The 16,957-nt window shown below is 45.5% G+C and overlaps 1 protein-coding gene across 1 annotated transcript in view; it reads right to left on the bottom strand.

Moving 5' to 3' along the window:
• Positions 1-759: 759 nt before the first annotated feature.
• RRAS2 (RAS related 2) overlaps positions 760-16,957 on the bottom strand; it is a 369,972-nt gene continuing 353,774 nt past the window's right edge. The window contains exon 6 of the mRNA XM_085648118.1: positions 760-2,264. Within this exon, the coding sequence (XP_085504244.1) occupies positions 2,177-2,264 (88 nt within the window). The 3' untranslated portion in view covers positions 760-2,176. The remainder of the gene's footprint in view (positions 2,265-16,957) is intronic.

Below are 16,957 nucleotides of genomic sequence, written 5' to 3'. Positions count from 1 at the left end.
ACATGGCCACCAATGTCTGTGCCATAGTGCTTTTTTGGTGGGTGTGGGGGAAACACGGAACGGAAGGAAGGCAGGTGGGGTCCAGCAACAACATGGACAGCGGATAGGGATAAGCAACAACACGGACAGTGCGAGGGGCAAGCAACAAGAGAGAAAGGGAAGGGAGAGCAACAATACTGAGGGCAGGTGACGTCAAGTGACAACACAGACCGTGGGTTGGGGCAAGCAACAACCTGGAGATCAGGAGGAGTCAAGAAACAGCATGGACAGCAGAAGGGGGCCAACAACAACATGAATGGGGGGGTGGGGAGTCAAGAAGAATATAAGGAAGCCAGCTCCTATACACATGCACTCTCACGGAGTGCTTCAACAAAAAGAAAAAAAGTACCTCCTAACTGACAGGCAGTGGAAGGACACAAGTACTTAGCCATGCTCCAGGGATGGGTCAAACACAAAGGAGGATGTGAAGGCTGCACGCGATAACAAATGAGAAGCAAGCAAATTAGACCTAAAAAGGTACATCTTGAATGTAATATGAGAAGGAAGTCAATGATCTGCATGCAGGATGCTGATTGAAACAAAACCTTCAAGGATTAGTGGTCAAGGTAATCTCAACCGTGAGGTAAAGAACATATGTTGGCAAATATGAGGGCACACACTGGAGGCTGCAGATAGTAAGTGATGAACCACAAAAAGGTCATATACAAAGAATATATGATTTGAATCGTCTACAAGTCACACAAGACAATAAAAGGGGACTCATATTGTTTAGTTTATTTATAATGGGTAGGTCATCTTTAATTCTAGCACCTGAAGCTATACATGGGTATGCTTTATAATCAAAACTTCATTAACTAGTTGTGCACACGCAACAGGGTGACAACTGTGCAATACCGCTCAGTATTTTGAATCAGGGAACATAATTTTGAATTGTTTAAACACAATCCACACACTTCATATTCAAAACCCATCCACAATCAAACTAAATATGTATCCGTTAACAATTTTACAATTTTCTAATACTTCACATGATAGTCAAATCGTTAACAATTGATACTGACAGTGACTTAAGTATGAAATCATTTTTACTCCATGAAGCTACATTTAGCAGGTACATGTATGACCTGAAGAAGCACAATCATAAATGATTTAGTAGGGGGTACAATTTTACTGTTGCTCTGATAGGCTGACCTATAACCTTGTCAATTAAAACTGATCAGTGAGAATTAAATACTTATCTTTACATATACACAAGTTATGCTTTGAAGGCATATCGGCTTACAAACATATAAAAATACTTGTTAACTAGTTTGATAAGAAAATAATGTATAAAAGTATATAGCAAAAACATTTAATCATCTCTTAAAATGGAAAGAGCAATTCCATATTTTTATATTACATAAAAAGAAAACAACAATTTATTTTTCTTACATCCCTCACCCAGAAAGACTTGCATCAAAGGAAGACAAAGAAACTCAAAAGTCCACCTTCTTTTCTCCCAAAATCACCCAAACACTGATGTGGCATGTCTCATTTAACTGAAGCGCCGAAGTCCAGTCAGATTTCGTATATGAAAGGAGCTGAATAACTTATGGGCTCTCTTTTGCTCAATATAATAAATACAGCAGGCACCCAATTTGGCACTGAAAGAATGCTTCAGCACCCGCTCGAGCTAAGACCATCTTTATTTGGCAATTAAATTCAGTGTTGGTTTCTTAAGGCAAACTAATTTGTAATTTGTTTTAAATGAAAAGTACAATGCCAACAATCCCTTACTTTTTTACCCCCTACAGATTTCCCTTGATGAGAGGTATAAAGAGTAACTGATGAAAAATAAAAAAGGTTAGTGACTCAAAACATCACAATCTTAATTCCTCAAAGTTTTTGTTTGAAGCCTGCGTTTTGATAACTTTGTTTTACAACTAAATATTACACAGTACCAACCATTCCAAAGATGTGACCTTTGTGTTTTAATGAAGGAGCCATAGTGTTTTGAACTTAGTAACCCTGAGTAAGGTATTTCTCAAGGACTGCATGTAGCCAGCGTATTGGCCACGGCTGTCGGTGGACCGAAAATGGGGCATGCACATTGAAGTTGAGATGGCTAGGAAATGTGGTGGAAAACGATGAGATGAAGGACATTTGTGATGGTAGTAGATAGTGACCAATGAGATCCTCAGAATATGACACAATGGCAGCCTTTCTTGTCTTTCTCTTTCCGTGTTGGCTCTGGGGATGGAGGGCATTCTTGCTCTTGAAATTTTCTGCAGAGATAAAAATAAACAATTTGAATAAATATTTGAATTCAGGGCGTCCTATTTACTAAACCAGAACTGGTGGTAATATCGCATGTATGTTAAGCAATGCAGTAACTGCCAAACACAAGGAAGTAAAAGGTGTTGGCATCCATGTTTATTGGTTTGCAATTCTACTGCAGTTTAGAATACCAGTCCCAAATGTTTACCTTCAAAAACATGTTGCAATTGACACACATCTAAAGCTCAGTCACTACATGACCAAAACCAATTTTATCATCAACACAAAGACAGTAAATCTACCCAGCAAGTACACAGAACCATATTTTCAGGAACTCAATCACCAAACATATGATTAACATACATTTCAATATGGTTTTATGGTTGATATTTTAATTTTTTTAATTTTATAGAGTATTATATAGCGCAAACTTGACCCGAATCGGGTATCAGGGCGCTTTACATAGCAGCAGTTGCATTACATGAGGACACATTCCTTTTTTTTTTTTGTTAGGCACGGGGAGCTCAAGTGATTTGCCCAGAATCACAGGATGTTCAGCATCATTGCCGAGACTCAAACCCAGTTCCCCAGATCGAGGTGGACAGCCTTAGCCGTTTGGCCAACTCCTCTCCCCACAATAAAATTCAATGCCAGTTTAAGTTTTTTAGAAAACCTATTTAGGTCTAATATTCTAGCAATTTAACAAGCCAGTAAAAATGGTGGTGTGTAAGAAAGAATCTTCAGAGCATTGTCTTCTACAAGTTGAGATCATCTTTAAACAATCCCATATGTCATAAGAGGACTTCACAACAGTTGTGGTTAATGCCACACCCCTTCCAGGCTATAAAAATAAATGCGGCCAGGCAGCGTGTAAGTGTTAAGATGCTAGACCAGATAACATGACAGTTGACTCACAAAAGGGATACAAGTATAATGAGGAACAAAAGTGAATTAAAGACCCTCTAGAGAGCAGAACATTCTGAAACAACAAAAAAGCATTCATGACAAGGGCTTTAATGTGTATACTTTTACTTGTAGTAATTCTGTATGGGCGAGTCGCTTATTCCTGTGACACCTGTATCTAAGTAAGAGCGTTTACAGAAAGCATACTCTGACTTACAAACGGCTGCCATGCTGCTTTCAGTGAAGGCTGAGGATCCCTTGGACTTTTCAGCCTTACCTCATGCCGAATAATCCTTGTGACAACCTGGTAGTCCCAGTTATATTGTAGTCTGCCCTCTTGCTGAGTAATCACCGGGAAACCCTGGCAGAGGGGGATCAATTTCTACCAAGCCGGATCTAATTCAAGAAATGCTAACTTAGAAAAGAGGACCTAAAAAGAGAGCTTCTAAATCATTAGGGCCAGAAGCAACACTTGAAGAACTGTGCACTTGAATTCCGCAGTCATAGGAAGAGAGCACTGTGTCAGCATTAAGGATATGCAAACAATTTCCATAAGTTGCTGAGGTATAAGAAAATAGCTACAGAAGCATCAGATGATTAAGCAATAAGTCAGAAGCAATTTCAAGCATATTCGAGTAATTGTTTCTAAAAGTTAATCTCTCGCTGCCTTCATAATATTTGGCATAGGAGGGGTGTACTATGAGAAACATCAGAATCTGTTCTATAATAAATATGTTCTATGCATGTTGGGTTGTGGCTGCAAAGCAGGAAAAGCGCTTATGAATGCATTCGAAGAAGTAATTTCTCTTCTTCAAACTTGAACAAGACATGTTAATAAAGAGAACATGAAATTGAAATTCACTAGACACCCTGACCTATGTTGTAGCCAAAACATGAAACGAACAGAAATCCTCAAACCTCTTCCTCCCCCCCTCCCCCCTGCTCTACCTCCACTCTCAACCTCCAAAAATTGACCTCACCATCTCCCTTCCTGGAACCCCCTATTGATAACGACTACCCCCATCCCAAATTACCTACTTCTCATCCCCCACTTATCTCCCTCTCTCCCCCTAACCCCCTTAACCCTTACTCCTCGGACCCCTCCTTGAATAACGGTAGCCCCAAACTCCTGTGACCTACTTATCATTCCCTTCCCATGACCCGCCCTCCCCCTGTCCCCCAAACCTCCCTCCCCCTGACCCAACCACTCACTTACTCCACCGTCTTTTCCCCGCAATCACCTATCACAACTCCTCACCCCTCTACTCCTACCAATCCCATACACTCACTGCTCCTCCCCTTCCTCTCTACCCACCCCCCTCAGGCTCTACCTACCCAACCCCAAACCCCACACCTCAACCCCCAATAAACACCCATCTCCCTCACACCCCTTCACCCTAACCCTCAATAATCACACATCCCCCATCACACCAATATATTCGTTTCTCACTCGCTTCATGCCCTTTTATCCTCTCGGACCACATCACCTGAAGATTTCTGCCTCCTGTATAACCTAACCCCCCCACTCACACTTAACAACTCCGCCAGCCATCACTCCATACCTACTACCCTATCTCCCCCTCACACAGCAGGCCTCCATCCGCAACTAATCACGACCACTCCCTATCCCTAGACCATTCTCCTCCCACCTCCTACGCCCCTTCATTCCTTCCCTGTGCCTGGAATACCCCGAGCCTACACAACACTGTACTCGTCCTACCTACTTTAACTTCCGAACCCCTCACTCCTCCCAGCTCCGTCACCCCTCACCCCACACCATCAACCACATCTCCCTCTAACACATTAGTCCACCCTCTGCAAATAACACAGACCACGCACTCCCGATACATTCAATGTTGTGTAGGATCTGGGCAATTGAGGAGAGGCCTCAATTGCCCAGATCCTACACAACATTGAATGTGACCTATCTAATTTAACTACAGAATTTGCCTGACTCAGAAAAGACTTCTTCGTCCACAGAACCAGAACCCTCCCTCACCATAAAACCACCATCCTCCCTCCCTCAAACATCCCCAATAACAAACACAACCTCTGGAGATCACTCCCTCTCCGATGCCGTAAGCATAGACCTTTCCGCACCTCGAACCATCTCTCCCCGTCCGACCTCGCTGACCTATGTAACTCCTACCTTCCTAATCTGCCAACCACCGACCCTCCACTCCCCTATGCCCCATCCCTGTTATCATAGGGACAAATAGAACCCCTTCCTCCCCCGCTTCCCCCAGACCACCACCCCAACTTTCACTGATCCACTCTTGCCCACCTTCTATACCCAATCCCACACCACTGAAATGCATGCTAGTTAACTGTCGCTCCGCGGTCCTACACGCCACGGAAATCTTGGAAACCATCCCGAGTGAATCCATTGATATTGCATTCCTCACTGAAACCTGGCTAAATGACCACTCAACGAGCATACTTGACCTTCTCTCCCCCCCCTCCCCCCCCCCCGGGATACTCTATTCTTAGAAAAGACAGACCTAACAGAGTTGGGGGAGGGCTAGCCATTAACTTCAAAAAGGAATTTCAGATTTCTCTTATCACTAACCCAGGCTACTCCTCATGCGAATACCTGGAAGCAGAACGAATAGTTTCTTACCTGTCGGTGTAGTTTTGCAGCTTGAAGATCTTTCTGGATTCACTATGCTGTGCATTATTCGGCAATCTGGTGGTTGGGTCCGGATTCGTTGTCTTTCTTTTGTTTTTTTGGTTTTTTTTGTAGCCCAGGTGGGCGTCGACGTCCCACCATTTGGTGCACCTCTCGTGACGTCGTCGTGCTTCCTGCGGAAGTCCCACCTTTGGGGCGCCATCTTCGGGTTCTATTTTCCCTTTTTTTTTTTAACCCTAGGCGTTCTCTTAATTTTCCTTTTCCAATTCTCTTTAGTATTCCAATTATTCTGTTCTTCCTTGTCCTTCCACCTCTATCTCCATCCTCATCTTCCTGGCTTAGGTGAGTGGGTTCGCTAGTGAATCCGGAAAGATCTTCAAGCTGCAAAACTACACCGACAGGTAAGAAACTATTAGTTTTGCAGCGTGAATCTTTCTGGATTCACTATGCTGTGCATAGACTTTGTAGCGGTTTATCTTTGTGGCGGCTGGGTGGTAGATGAGTGTTGGCTGTTGAATATGTGTTGAAGCACCTTCTGTCCTACTTGTGCTTCCTTGTTCACCTGAATGTCCACGCAATAGTGCTTAGTGAACGTGTGCACTGAAGCCCATGTTGCCGCCAGGCATATGTCTTGAATGGGCGTATTTGCCAGAAAGGCAATAGTTGCTCCCTTCTTCCTTGTGGAGTGGGCTCGTGGCCCATCCGATAGTTCCTGCCCTGCTTGTTTGTGGCAGAATTGTATTGTCAGTGCAATCCATCGTGCAATGGTGGCTTTTGTCACGGGTCTACCCAGGAAACTAGTTGCAAAGGAAACAAAGAGCTGCTTGGTCTTCCTGTGCTCTTTGGTCCTCTCAATGTAGTGCATCACTGCCCTTCTAGCGTCCTGAGTGTGCAGTGCTCTTTCTGCGCTTGTCGTGGGGTTTGGAAAGAAACTCGGTATCTGAATTGTCTGGTTCATATGGAATGCCGACACCACCTTAGGCATGAAGTGTGGGTCCGTTCTTAGAACCACCCTATCCTTGTGTATCTGTATGTAGGGCTCTTGCAGTGTCAGTGCTTGCAGCTCGCTCACTCTGCGCAGCGAGGTTATCGCTACCAGGAAGGCTGTTTTCATTGTCAGCATTTGCAGCGTGGCCTTGTGGATGGGCTCAAACGGCGCCTTCATAAGCTCGGTTAGGACCACGTTGAGGTTCCATGCCGGCGGCGGCATCCTCTTTGGTGGCGCAATTCTTTTCGCCCCCTCCAGGTACATCTTTACTACCTGTGACGTAAAGAGACTTCCTCCTCTCTCCCCTCGTGTGTAAGCTACGATTGCCGCTAGGTGTACCCTTAGGGAGGATGAGCATAGATTACTTTTTAGTAGGTGTGTGAGATATCTAAGCACCATTGACTCTGTTGTCATTTTATTCTGTAGTTTATTTCTGCTGCACCATATTGTGAACCTTTTCCATTTCTCCCCATAGCATTTTCGTGTTGTAGGTCTCCTTGGCTCCCGCAGCACTCACATAGTGCTTGGAGGTAGGTTCAGGTGCGCAAACTCTAAGTCTTCAGGAGCCATGCCGCCAGGCTGAGGCTCTCTGGTTCTGGGTGCAGGACCTCTCCGTTCTGCATGGAGAGCAGGTCCTTTCTTCTTGTGAATTTGTGAGGAGTGCCTTGTGCCATTTCCACTATTTGAGAGAACCATGTCTGCCTTGTCCACTGCGGTGCTACTAGGATCAGTGTCATGTTGCTGGTCCTGCACTTGTCGAGCACCCTGTGTAACAGCGGTATCGGTGGAAAAGCATAGGCAAATGTCTTTGACCAACGTATCCATAGGGCATTCCCTTGCGATTGCTGTTCTGGTTGTCTGGATGCGAAGTTTTGGCATTTTGCATTCAGGCGTGTTGCAAACAGGTCTATTGTCGGTGTTCCCCACCTTTGGAACAGCCTCTGCGTTTCCTGTCCATTGAGCTCCCACTCGTGGGATGCCGATGTCTGTCTGCTGAGCCAGTCTGCCTCCACATTGTCCTTCCCTGGTAGGTGTATGGCCAGCAGGTCTATCTTGAGTGGGATGGCCCATTTCCAAATCTCCTGTGCTAGAGAGGAAAGGGGGAACGATTGTGTCCCTCCCTGCTTGTTGATATAGAACATGGTAGTCGTATTGTCCATCTGTATCAACACTTTCTGGTTGTATAGCTGTTTCTGGAAGGCCTTCAGGGCTAGCAGGACAGTCTTCAATTCCAGGTAATTGATGTGTCTGACCGCATCTGCCGTAGTCCACAGACTCCTCACCCTGAGTTTGTCCATGTGTGCTCCCCATCCTATTTGTGATGCGTCCGTGATAATGGTCACAGTTGGGTTTGGTAGTTTCAAGGTCTTTCCTGTAGTTAAGTTCTCCCTGTTCCACCATGTTATCTCCTCCTGCACTGCATGCGTAACAACCACTAGATCCTCCCAACTCCCGCTTGCTTGTGACCATTGCTGTTGCAGCCATTCTTGGAATGGTCTCATGTGAAGCCGTACATTGGGGACTAGGTGGATGCATGACGCCATCATGCCCATGATCTTGCTCACTGTTCTCACTGTCAGAACTCGCCCCTTCTGGTAGAGACGCGTCTCGTTCAGCAGGGCTATTGTTCTTCGGTTGCTGGGCATCACCGTACCGTCTATGGTGTTGATCTTCGCTCCCAGGAAGATCTTCACCTGTTCTGGTTCTATCGATTACTTCCCCCAGTGTATCGAGAACCCCAGGTTTGTTAGTGTTCTTGTCACCCGTTCTGCGTGCTCCTCGCACTTGTCGCGAGTGCTTGCTTTGACCAGCCAGTCGTCTAGGTAAGGATACACATGAATCCCTTCCCTTCGTAGGTACGCTGCTACTGCTGCAAGGCATTTTGTGAAAACCCTTGAGGCTGACTTTAGGCCGAATGCCAGAGTTGTAAACTGATAATGATCCTGGTTGATGTTGAACCTTAACAGGTTTTTGTGTCGCCTGGTCATTGGGATGTGCAGGTAGGCGTCCTTGAGGTCCACGGTGGACATGAAGTCTCCGCCTCGTATTTGGGGTAGCACTTCTTGTAGTGATGTCATTTTGAATTTTTGCGTCTTTATGAATTTGTTTAGGAACCTTAGGTCCAGGATGGGTCTTAGTGATTCGTCCACCTTTGGTACAAGGAAGTAGTTTGAATACACTCCCTTGTTCCTTTCTCTGCGTGGCACTGGTTCTATCGCCCTCTTTTTCAGTAGTTGAAGTGTCTCCTCCCTGAGTTGAGCGAGCTCTTGACCCGAGCGCGGTCTTCTCTTTGGTTTCTTGTTTGGAGGCCTTTTCTCTAACTCTATGCAGTATCCGCGCTGTATGATGTTGAGAACCCATTTGTCTGTGGTTATTTGTTGCCATTGTTGAAGGTAGAGGCCCAGTCTTCCGCCTACCGGTGTTGCATGCTCGTAGGCGCTTGTTTTGTGTAACCCCCTTGGTGTTCTTACATTGCGCTTCACCGTTCGGGGTATGCTGTGGGTGAGCGTCCTTTTGTGTGTGTAGTCACTTAGATGAGGGTTGGTCTCCCCCTCTCCTCCTTTGGCCACGTCCGTTTCCTCTCCCTCGAAAGGACTGGCCTCGAGGCTGGTACTGCCAGTTCTGCTTCTGCTGTCCCTGCTGGCTGTGACTGTCACCCTGCTGCCCGTGCTGGAATGTCTGGTGCGACGTACCCTGCTGGCTTCCTCCCCTTCCGTAGGGTCTCCAATTTGGGGTGCCTCTTTCGCATTCCTCTGAATTGCAGGGCCCCCATGGATCTTGCGGTCTCATTTTCCTTTTTCAGCTGGGTGAGCTTCTCATCCACAGTTTCCCCGAACAGCGTTTTACCGTTGAAAGGGGTGTTCAGTATGTTATTCTTGACTTCCTGCTTGAATCCAGAAATTCTGAGCCAAGCCCGCCTCCTTTCAGTGATCCCTATGGCCATCAGTCTGCTCGAAGTTTCCGCCCCGTCCAATGCAGTCTTGATGCATGAGTTGGCGATATTCTTCCCTTCCTCCACTAGATGGGAAGCTCTTTGACGGTACTCTTCTGGGAGATGCTTGACTAGTTCCCCCATCTCATCCCAGTGCTGGTACTGGTGTCTGTTCAATAGCGCGTTTGAGTTTGCCATGCGCCAGTGCATTGCGGCGTTTCTTTCTACCTTCCTTCCAGTGAGGTCCATCCTTCTGCTCTCCTTATCAGGAGGTGGCCCCGAGGTCGCCGGCACATTGGCATTTTTCCTGGCCGTGGAAGCAATGATGGAATCTGCAGTGACCGATCCCTTGATGTAAGGAGGATCCTGCGAGGAGTGCTTGTACTTCTTATCCGTTCTGGGTGTGATGGACCGGCATGTTCCCGGGTCCTTAAACGCCTCCTTCCCTTGGTTCATTACGGTTTGGAGCATGGGGAGGAACTGGCTCCTCGTCTGCATGGGGAGCAGAGTTTCGAGTAGAAAGTCTGCTTTCGGCTTCTCCTCGTCCAATTTCGCACCAAAGGCTGCTGAAGCACTCTTGACGACCATGTTGTACGTCCCGATGTCGTCAGGCGGCGAAGGCCTCGAAGGATACGAGTCCACGGGCTCTTCGGGGTTTTCGGTGTCGATGTCCTGCCATTCCAGCTCCTGACTCGTTGACGGCGCCGAGCCGTAGAACGACTGCTGATCCTCTTCATCGCCTTCTCCCTCATAGTAGGTGCCTTCTTCCTCCTCTTCAGGACCTCTCGACTGCTCTTCGGCGTCGAAATCCCCTTCTTCCTTGATCTCAACGACATCCGTCGAAGGGACCGTTGGGATTTTGAATTGTTTCATTCTTTCGTCGAACTCCTTCTTCCTCTGAAGGATGCTCTCCATCTCTGCCTCGAGCCTTCTATTTTTCTTTTCCATGCTTGAGATGTGCTCTGCGTCGACCGCAGGTCTCTTCGATGGAGCTTGCGTCGACGCGGCCTTGTCTTTCGTCGCCGAATGTCCCACCTCGTGGGTCTGTTTCGACGAACTCTGCCTCTCGGTGGTCTTCGGCACCTGGGAGTCCTTCGAGGACTTTGACTCATTTTTTCGAGAGTCACCATCCAATTTTCGGGGCCCTTTCGGTGGTTTTGTACTCGACGTGTCTCTTACCTCGTCAGGCGTTTTCTTATCGGTCTCTGCGACCGTGAAGACATCACGTCCCTCGGCGATGTTGTCTTCATCGTCGGTGGAGAGGCCCAGATCGTACAGAGACGGGGCCTTACCCTTGGCTTCCATGCTGAAGTTGGCTTCTGACGTTCTCTCACCCGGAGAGAACTCGGCGCGAAGGCGGAACAGGTGTTGCAGTCCTTGCTCTCGTGGCCGAACGGCAGGCAAAGGTTGCAGACCGGATGTTGGTCCTTCTGCGCGTACTTGTGGTGGCAATTAGGGCAATTAGGGCAGAACTTAAATGGTGTCTTGTCCATTGGGCTCAGAGCCTCTGAGTGCGCATTTTCCTCTGTGCGTCGAAGAATTTCGAGGATCCCCTCCTTATTTGTCGTCCCGGCTGTAATATCTTTCTCTCTATAGTCTTCTAAAGGTTCTCCTTCGATAAAACTCGCGTATTTTCCTTCTTCCTTCGTCTAAAACTCTGGAGCTTCTCGATGACGATCCAGACCCAACGGCGGAAAAAAGAATCTGAAGATGGCGCCCCAAAGGTGGGACTTCCGCAGGAAGCACGACGACGTCACGAGAGGTGCACCAAATGGTGGGACGTCGACGCCCACCTGGGCTACAAAAAAAAAAAAAAAAAAAAAAAAAGAAAGACTACGAATCCGGACCCAACCACCAGATCGCGGAATAATGCACAGCATAGTGAATCCAGAAAGATTCACGCTGCAAAACTGTTAACTCAAAACTCACTCCCAATTCGTCTACACAACATCTATCACCCCCCAGGACCACCACAGCCCTTCATTGAGGACTTATCTGATCTACTGGTGCAATCAGCATTATCCAACTAAACTATCTCTTTCTTGGGGATCTTAACCTCCATTGGAATGATACTAATGACCCCACCATCTCCCTCCTCACTACACTTCTTGAAATCAACGAACTCAAACAACTCTGCCAATCTCCAACTCACACTGAAGGATCCATACTTGACGTCATCCTGTCCAACGATTATCTGACCTCCGATACCAATATCATCCCCACTGACTGGTCCGACCATCACCTTATACTGTTCACCATTGCTACCTCAGCAAACCTCCCCGCCACTGAAACTACCAGACCTAAGAAATTGACCAGAAACCTAAAAGGCATCCCCCCAGGTGTTCTACAATCGAAACTCCAAGCTCAACTTCTTCTCATTCCACCCTCCCAAAATGCGAATGAGCTCACTGAACTATTTAACAATACTGTTACAGATATTCTTGACCAACTAGCCCCGCCTAAACTCAAAAACCAAAGAAACACCCCCTCAAACTCTTGGTTTAATACAGGGATAAATGAGAGATGGGCACTCAGACTGTCGGAAAGAACTTGGAGACACCATCCCTCACCCTCCCATCTTGCACTTCTCAGACATGCTAGATCCACTTACAAAAAACACATCCTCAAGGAAAAGGCATCCTTCTTCCGCACTCAACTTGACCGTGCCAAAAACAGACCCAAGGAACTCTTCAAAATAATCCGAAACCAAACTTCCCCAGCACCTCCAAATATGACAGCCTCATCAGACAGATGTGAAGAAATTGCCCACTTCTCGGAAAAAATTGCCAAAATTGACCAATCCTTCCTTCCCACACAACTATCCTCCAACTCCCAATCCAATCTTGTCCTCACCTCTAATGCCTACTCCACATCCCCTCTTCCAGACGACACTTTCTCTCCTCTGCCCTCTATCCTACCGCTCCCCAGCGAGCCTCCTCACCCACCCATTTCCATACCCCCCCACCACTCCACAGGCCTCTCACCTTCCACATCTCCAGTAACCAACTCCCCTAAATCTCAACTTAAGAACAATGCCTCCGTGCTCAACTTTCTCCCCGTCACTGAGCTTGAAGTCCTCAATATAATTGGCAATCTAAAACCGTCCCCTCACACATTAAAGACCCAATACCCTCCAACCTTGTCCCTGCCCTTAAGCACATCATCACCACATTCTGGACCAAAATCATCAACACCTTTCTCTCCACGGGCTGTGTCCCCACCTTCCTTCAGCTTGGTCAAATCTCGCCCATAATCAAAAACCCCAATGCTGACCCCAATGACCTAAATAATCTCCGCCCCATCACTAACCTCCCCCTTCTCTCAAAGGTACTTGAAAAATGTGTTCTACTACAACTAGACAAACACATAGAAAATTTCAACCTTCTCGACCCCTTACAATCTGGCTTCAGAAAAGGCTGCAGCACCGAAACGGCAAAGCTGAATGTCATAGATGACATCCATCAATCACTTGACAATGGCGAGACCTGCCTTCTTATACTTCTGGATCTCTCCGCAGCATTCGATACAGTCAACCATTCAGCCATACTTAATGTGCTTAGGACCCGTTTCGGCCTTAATGGCACCGCCTACAACTGGTTCATTTCTTATCTACAACACCGTACCCAGCAAATCAAAATTCAAAACTGTCTCTCTACCCCCACTCCTGTCTCCCTTGGAGTCCCCCAAGGATCTATTCTCTCTCCCTCCCTCTTTAACCTCTTTATGGAACCCCTCACCCTCATTCTTAACCAAGCAGGCATAAATTACCACCTCTACGCCGATGACACCCAAATCTATTACAAGATTAAAACTCATGCTGACATCTTACACCTGAACAACACCCTTACCAAGATCCAAACCTGGTTCCATTCCAATCATCTCAAACTTAACCCTAACATAACCGAAATCATGCTCTTCTCCCCCAAAAATAACCCTCTACCCGCTCAATCATGGATCCCTGACCTCAATGCACTCAATTGCTCACTCACCCTGTCCAACTCCATCAAATCTCTTGGCATCACTATCGACAACACCCTGACCCTTAATGTTCACATCAAAAACTCTGCCAAAGGAGCTCTCTTCACTCTCCGTCACCTCAAGAAAATCAAACCATTCATAACCACCGATTATTTCAAACTCGTAGTTCAGTCGCTTGTTCTGTCACGTATTGATTATGGTAATGACATCCTTAATGGAATCCCCAAGGTACACCTAGCTCCAATCAAAGCTGTGCTCAACCTTGCTGCCAGGCTCATCACGGACTGCAAACGCTTCGATCATATATCCCCGGCTCTCAAATCTCTTAAATGGCTCCCTATCGAAGGCAGATCTGCCTACAAAACCGCCTGCATTACTCATAAAGTCCTCCACCAAAACACTTCGCATTACCTCTCAAAGAAACTCCACACTGCGGACTCCACTCGACCTCTGAGAAGCACCAACACCCTACTCCTAATCCCACCTCTGCATAAAAAGAAAGCTACACAATCTCGCTCCTTCTCTGGCAATGTCCCTATTATCTGGAATGCCCTCCCAAAAAACCTGCGCTGTAATCCCTCCTATTCTAGTTTAAAAACAAGACCACAAAACCCACCTCCTCAATTATTATTGGGGTTCCTAACCGGTGTCCTACTCCTGATTTCTTATCTATCATACTATATTTGTTTAGTAAATATATACCCTGTTCTCCTGTTTCACCATTTACCTAATTACTTAAATGTATAGCTCCTGCCCCTGTTTATTTATATGGATTTGTATAATGCTCATGTTGTTTGTACTTTGTATATTTCAAATTTTTGTTGCGCTACCTTTCATATGCTTTTATACCCTATGTGCCTTATACTATTCCTTATCTTGTAAAGCTCTCTGATACCTCTGGGTTTAGCCAGTGTTATATAAAACCTTCAACATAAATAAATAAATAAATAAAAATAAATGCATTTTTAAAGGGGGTGTCCGGTAAATGAGTTCACAATAGCCCAAACCTCGAGCTTCGATCATTAAACAAACACTCTAGAACTCCTATTGTTTGTTGGTGATTGTCAGAGATACAGAAATGGGCAAAGACAGCGGGTTTCTTTCTCTACATTTGAGACCCTTTAAAACACATCTGACTATAACGTGCAGCCTTTGTCCATCTAACTGCAGAGATTCCCTTTAACGACTCCAAGTGAGCTGTGCTACAAGCATGATCTTTAAATAAAAACTGCTATCACCACATCACGAACTAGGTCAATGGCAATGTGGACATTTATGACATCATTTTTAGGACGATTGACCAATATTCTGCATTATTGAGCCCGGAATACCAGCATGAAACTGTCTCAAGTATTTAGGTCTGTAGCCTTACAAATGTTGCACACAAATTATACTGTAGAACAAAAACAACAAAAAACACATTCAAATGCATTTTCAAAGATATCGCAACTTCTTACTCAGGTACACAAACTGCAAAATGAGATTGCGCCCCACTCCACTCGGCAAAGCCTTCTGTGTGGTCCTTCGAGGGCGCTTTTAAAGTTTTCCTGATCCAGCTTACAACACTAACAACCTAGTGAGGAGGGTCATTGTCATTCGTAAGAAACCATGGCGGAATATAATATAGCTCAAATATTAGACCGGTGTTCAACAACAGAGCGAAGTTTGTGAAATTTGCTCATGATACCTGGACATTTTGTATCAAAGTATCATGAGCATACTTTACTGAACTACCGAAAGAGTACAGGCTCAAACACAGAGTATAAACCGTGAAAGAATAAACTCAAATGTCAAAAGAATACAGCCTTAAAGAATCAAAACCTAGTGCCTAAATATCAACAGTTTACTGCACCCTATTGCGGCGCTATTTTGTCCTTAATAGCAACAATTTATCATGGCATAAAGAAGCTATCAATAACTCGTAGTACTGGTAGGATATTACCCACTATATCAGTAAGGTATTATTACTCTGGGTGCAATAATATGTTGGCCACTCGTTTCATCAAGTATCACCTCATGTATAAGATGGGTACTACAAACATGTCGAGGGGATACATTACTGGTATATTCCTAGAGAAGCTTGCTTCAGTCTATTGCATCGTTTCCTTCCAAGGCTCAAGAGTCTGTTGCTGTATAATGCGATCTCATCAAGCCAAGGAGCCAGCACAATGTTAATATTGCCCCAGGCAATCCAAGATCAGCAGGGGCGGTTCCTCCGCTAAGGTGGAGGAGCATCGCCTCACTAGTTAAAATGTCCCCGTGAAGGATAAAATGTTAATAAGCATTTTTACCCTTTTGTTTTTCATTGGCTCTGCAAACTCCCGCCCAGAGCTGAATCTCAGGGCGGAGTCGCTGCTGATTGGAAGCAGAAGAAAGGAGTGATGGGCTGGGTACTTCAAAGTCCATGTATCTCTTTGGCTGCCATCTTGCAACGGCCAGCCAGACATGTGCACTTTAAACCTCTCAACCCAGTTGTCTTGGACAGCTGGATTGAGACCGAGCAAAGTGCTCTTTGGAGGACTGAGAGAGCCTGCTCCATCCAATCGTGGCGCTGCTCTCATACAGCATGAGAGCAGTGCCGAGGATTGGTAGGGGACTTGTCTGGGGCTCGCTGGAGAAGAAAAGTACACCGGAGCGAGAACAAACGCAAGTGACTTATTTACTTATGTATTTTATGTCTGCTAGTATATCTAAATCGCTGACATGCGTTACATTAGCGTTTTAAAGTAAACATTTCAACTTTAAAACGATAATGTAATGTATGTCGGCATGAAGTTAATCTAATGTACTGTTTTTCCCACCACACCACTCTCCATCGCAGGCAGCTGCCACTGAAGTACAGCACATTCTAATTCTATTTTACTAAAAACCAAAACATATATTAAGGTAGAAAAACTCTTAAATATTGCAACAAAAAAATTACAAAATGTAAAGAAGCTTTTAATCTTGCATACAGAGAAAATGGCACATCTAGCAGAATGTACTGCTAGTCCTAGATCAAACGGACAAAAACCCAGCAATTTACAAATACCAAATTATTGTTTTTAAGGCCTGGGGAAAAACACATTTTAGGCATGGTACTAAAAGATTAAGCACTTTGCACTCTCTTCCTTTAATGTTTTAACTCTTTGTGGAAAAACTCAGAATACTGACACTGTTTGCCTTCAGCGTGCGCCTGCCATGCGAATAAACAATTTGTATTACTGACCTTTTGCTTTAATTGGTTAAACAAAATAAGAAAATTAGGATTCTTTTCCAAATATCTGGCAAC

The sequence above is a fragment of the Triturus cristatus genome, chromosome 3_2, assembly GCF_964204655.1.
Source record: "Triturus cristatus chromosome 3_2, aTriCri1.1, whole genome shotgun sequence".
Taxonomy (NCBI): Eukaryota; Metazoa; Chordata; class Amphibia; order Caudata; family Salamandridae; genus Triturus; species Triturus cristatus.
Note: the sequence above shows the minus strand (reverse complement) of the source record. Positions and strands in the feature narration are given on the sequence as shown.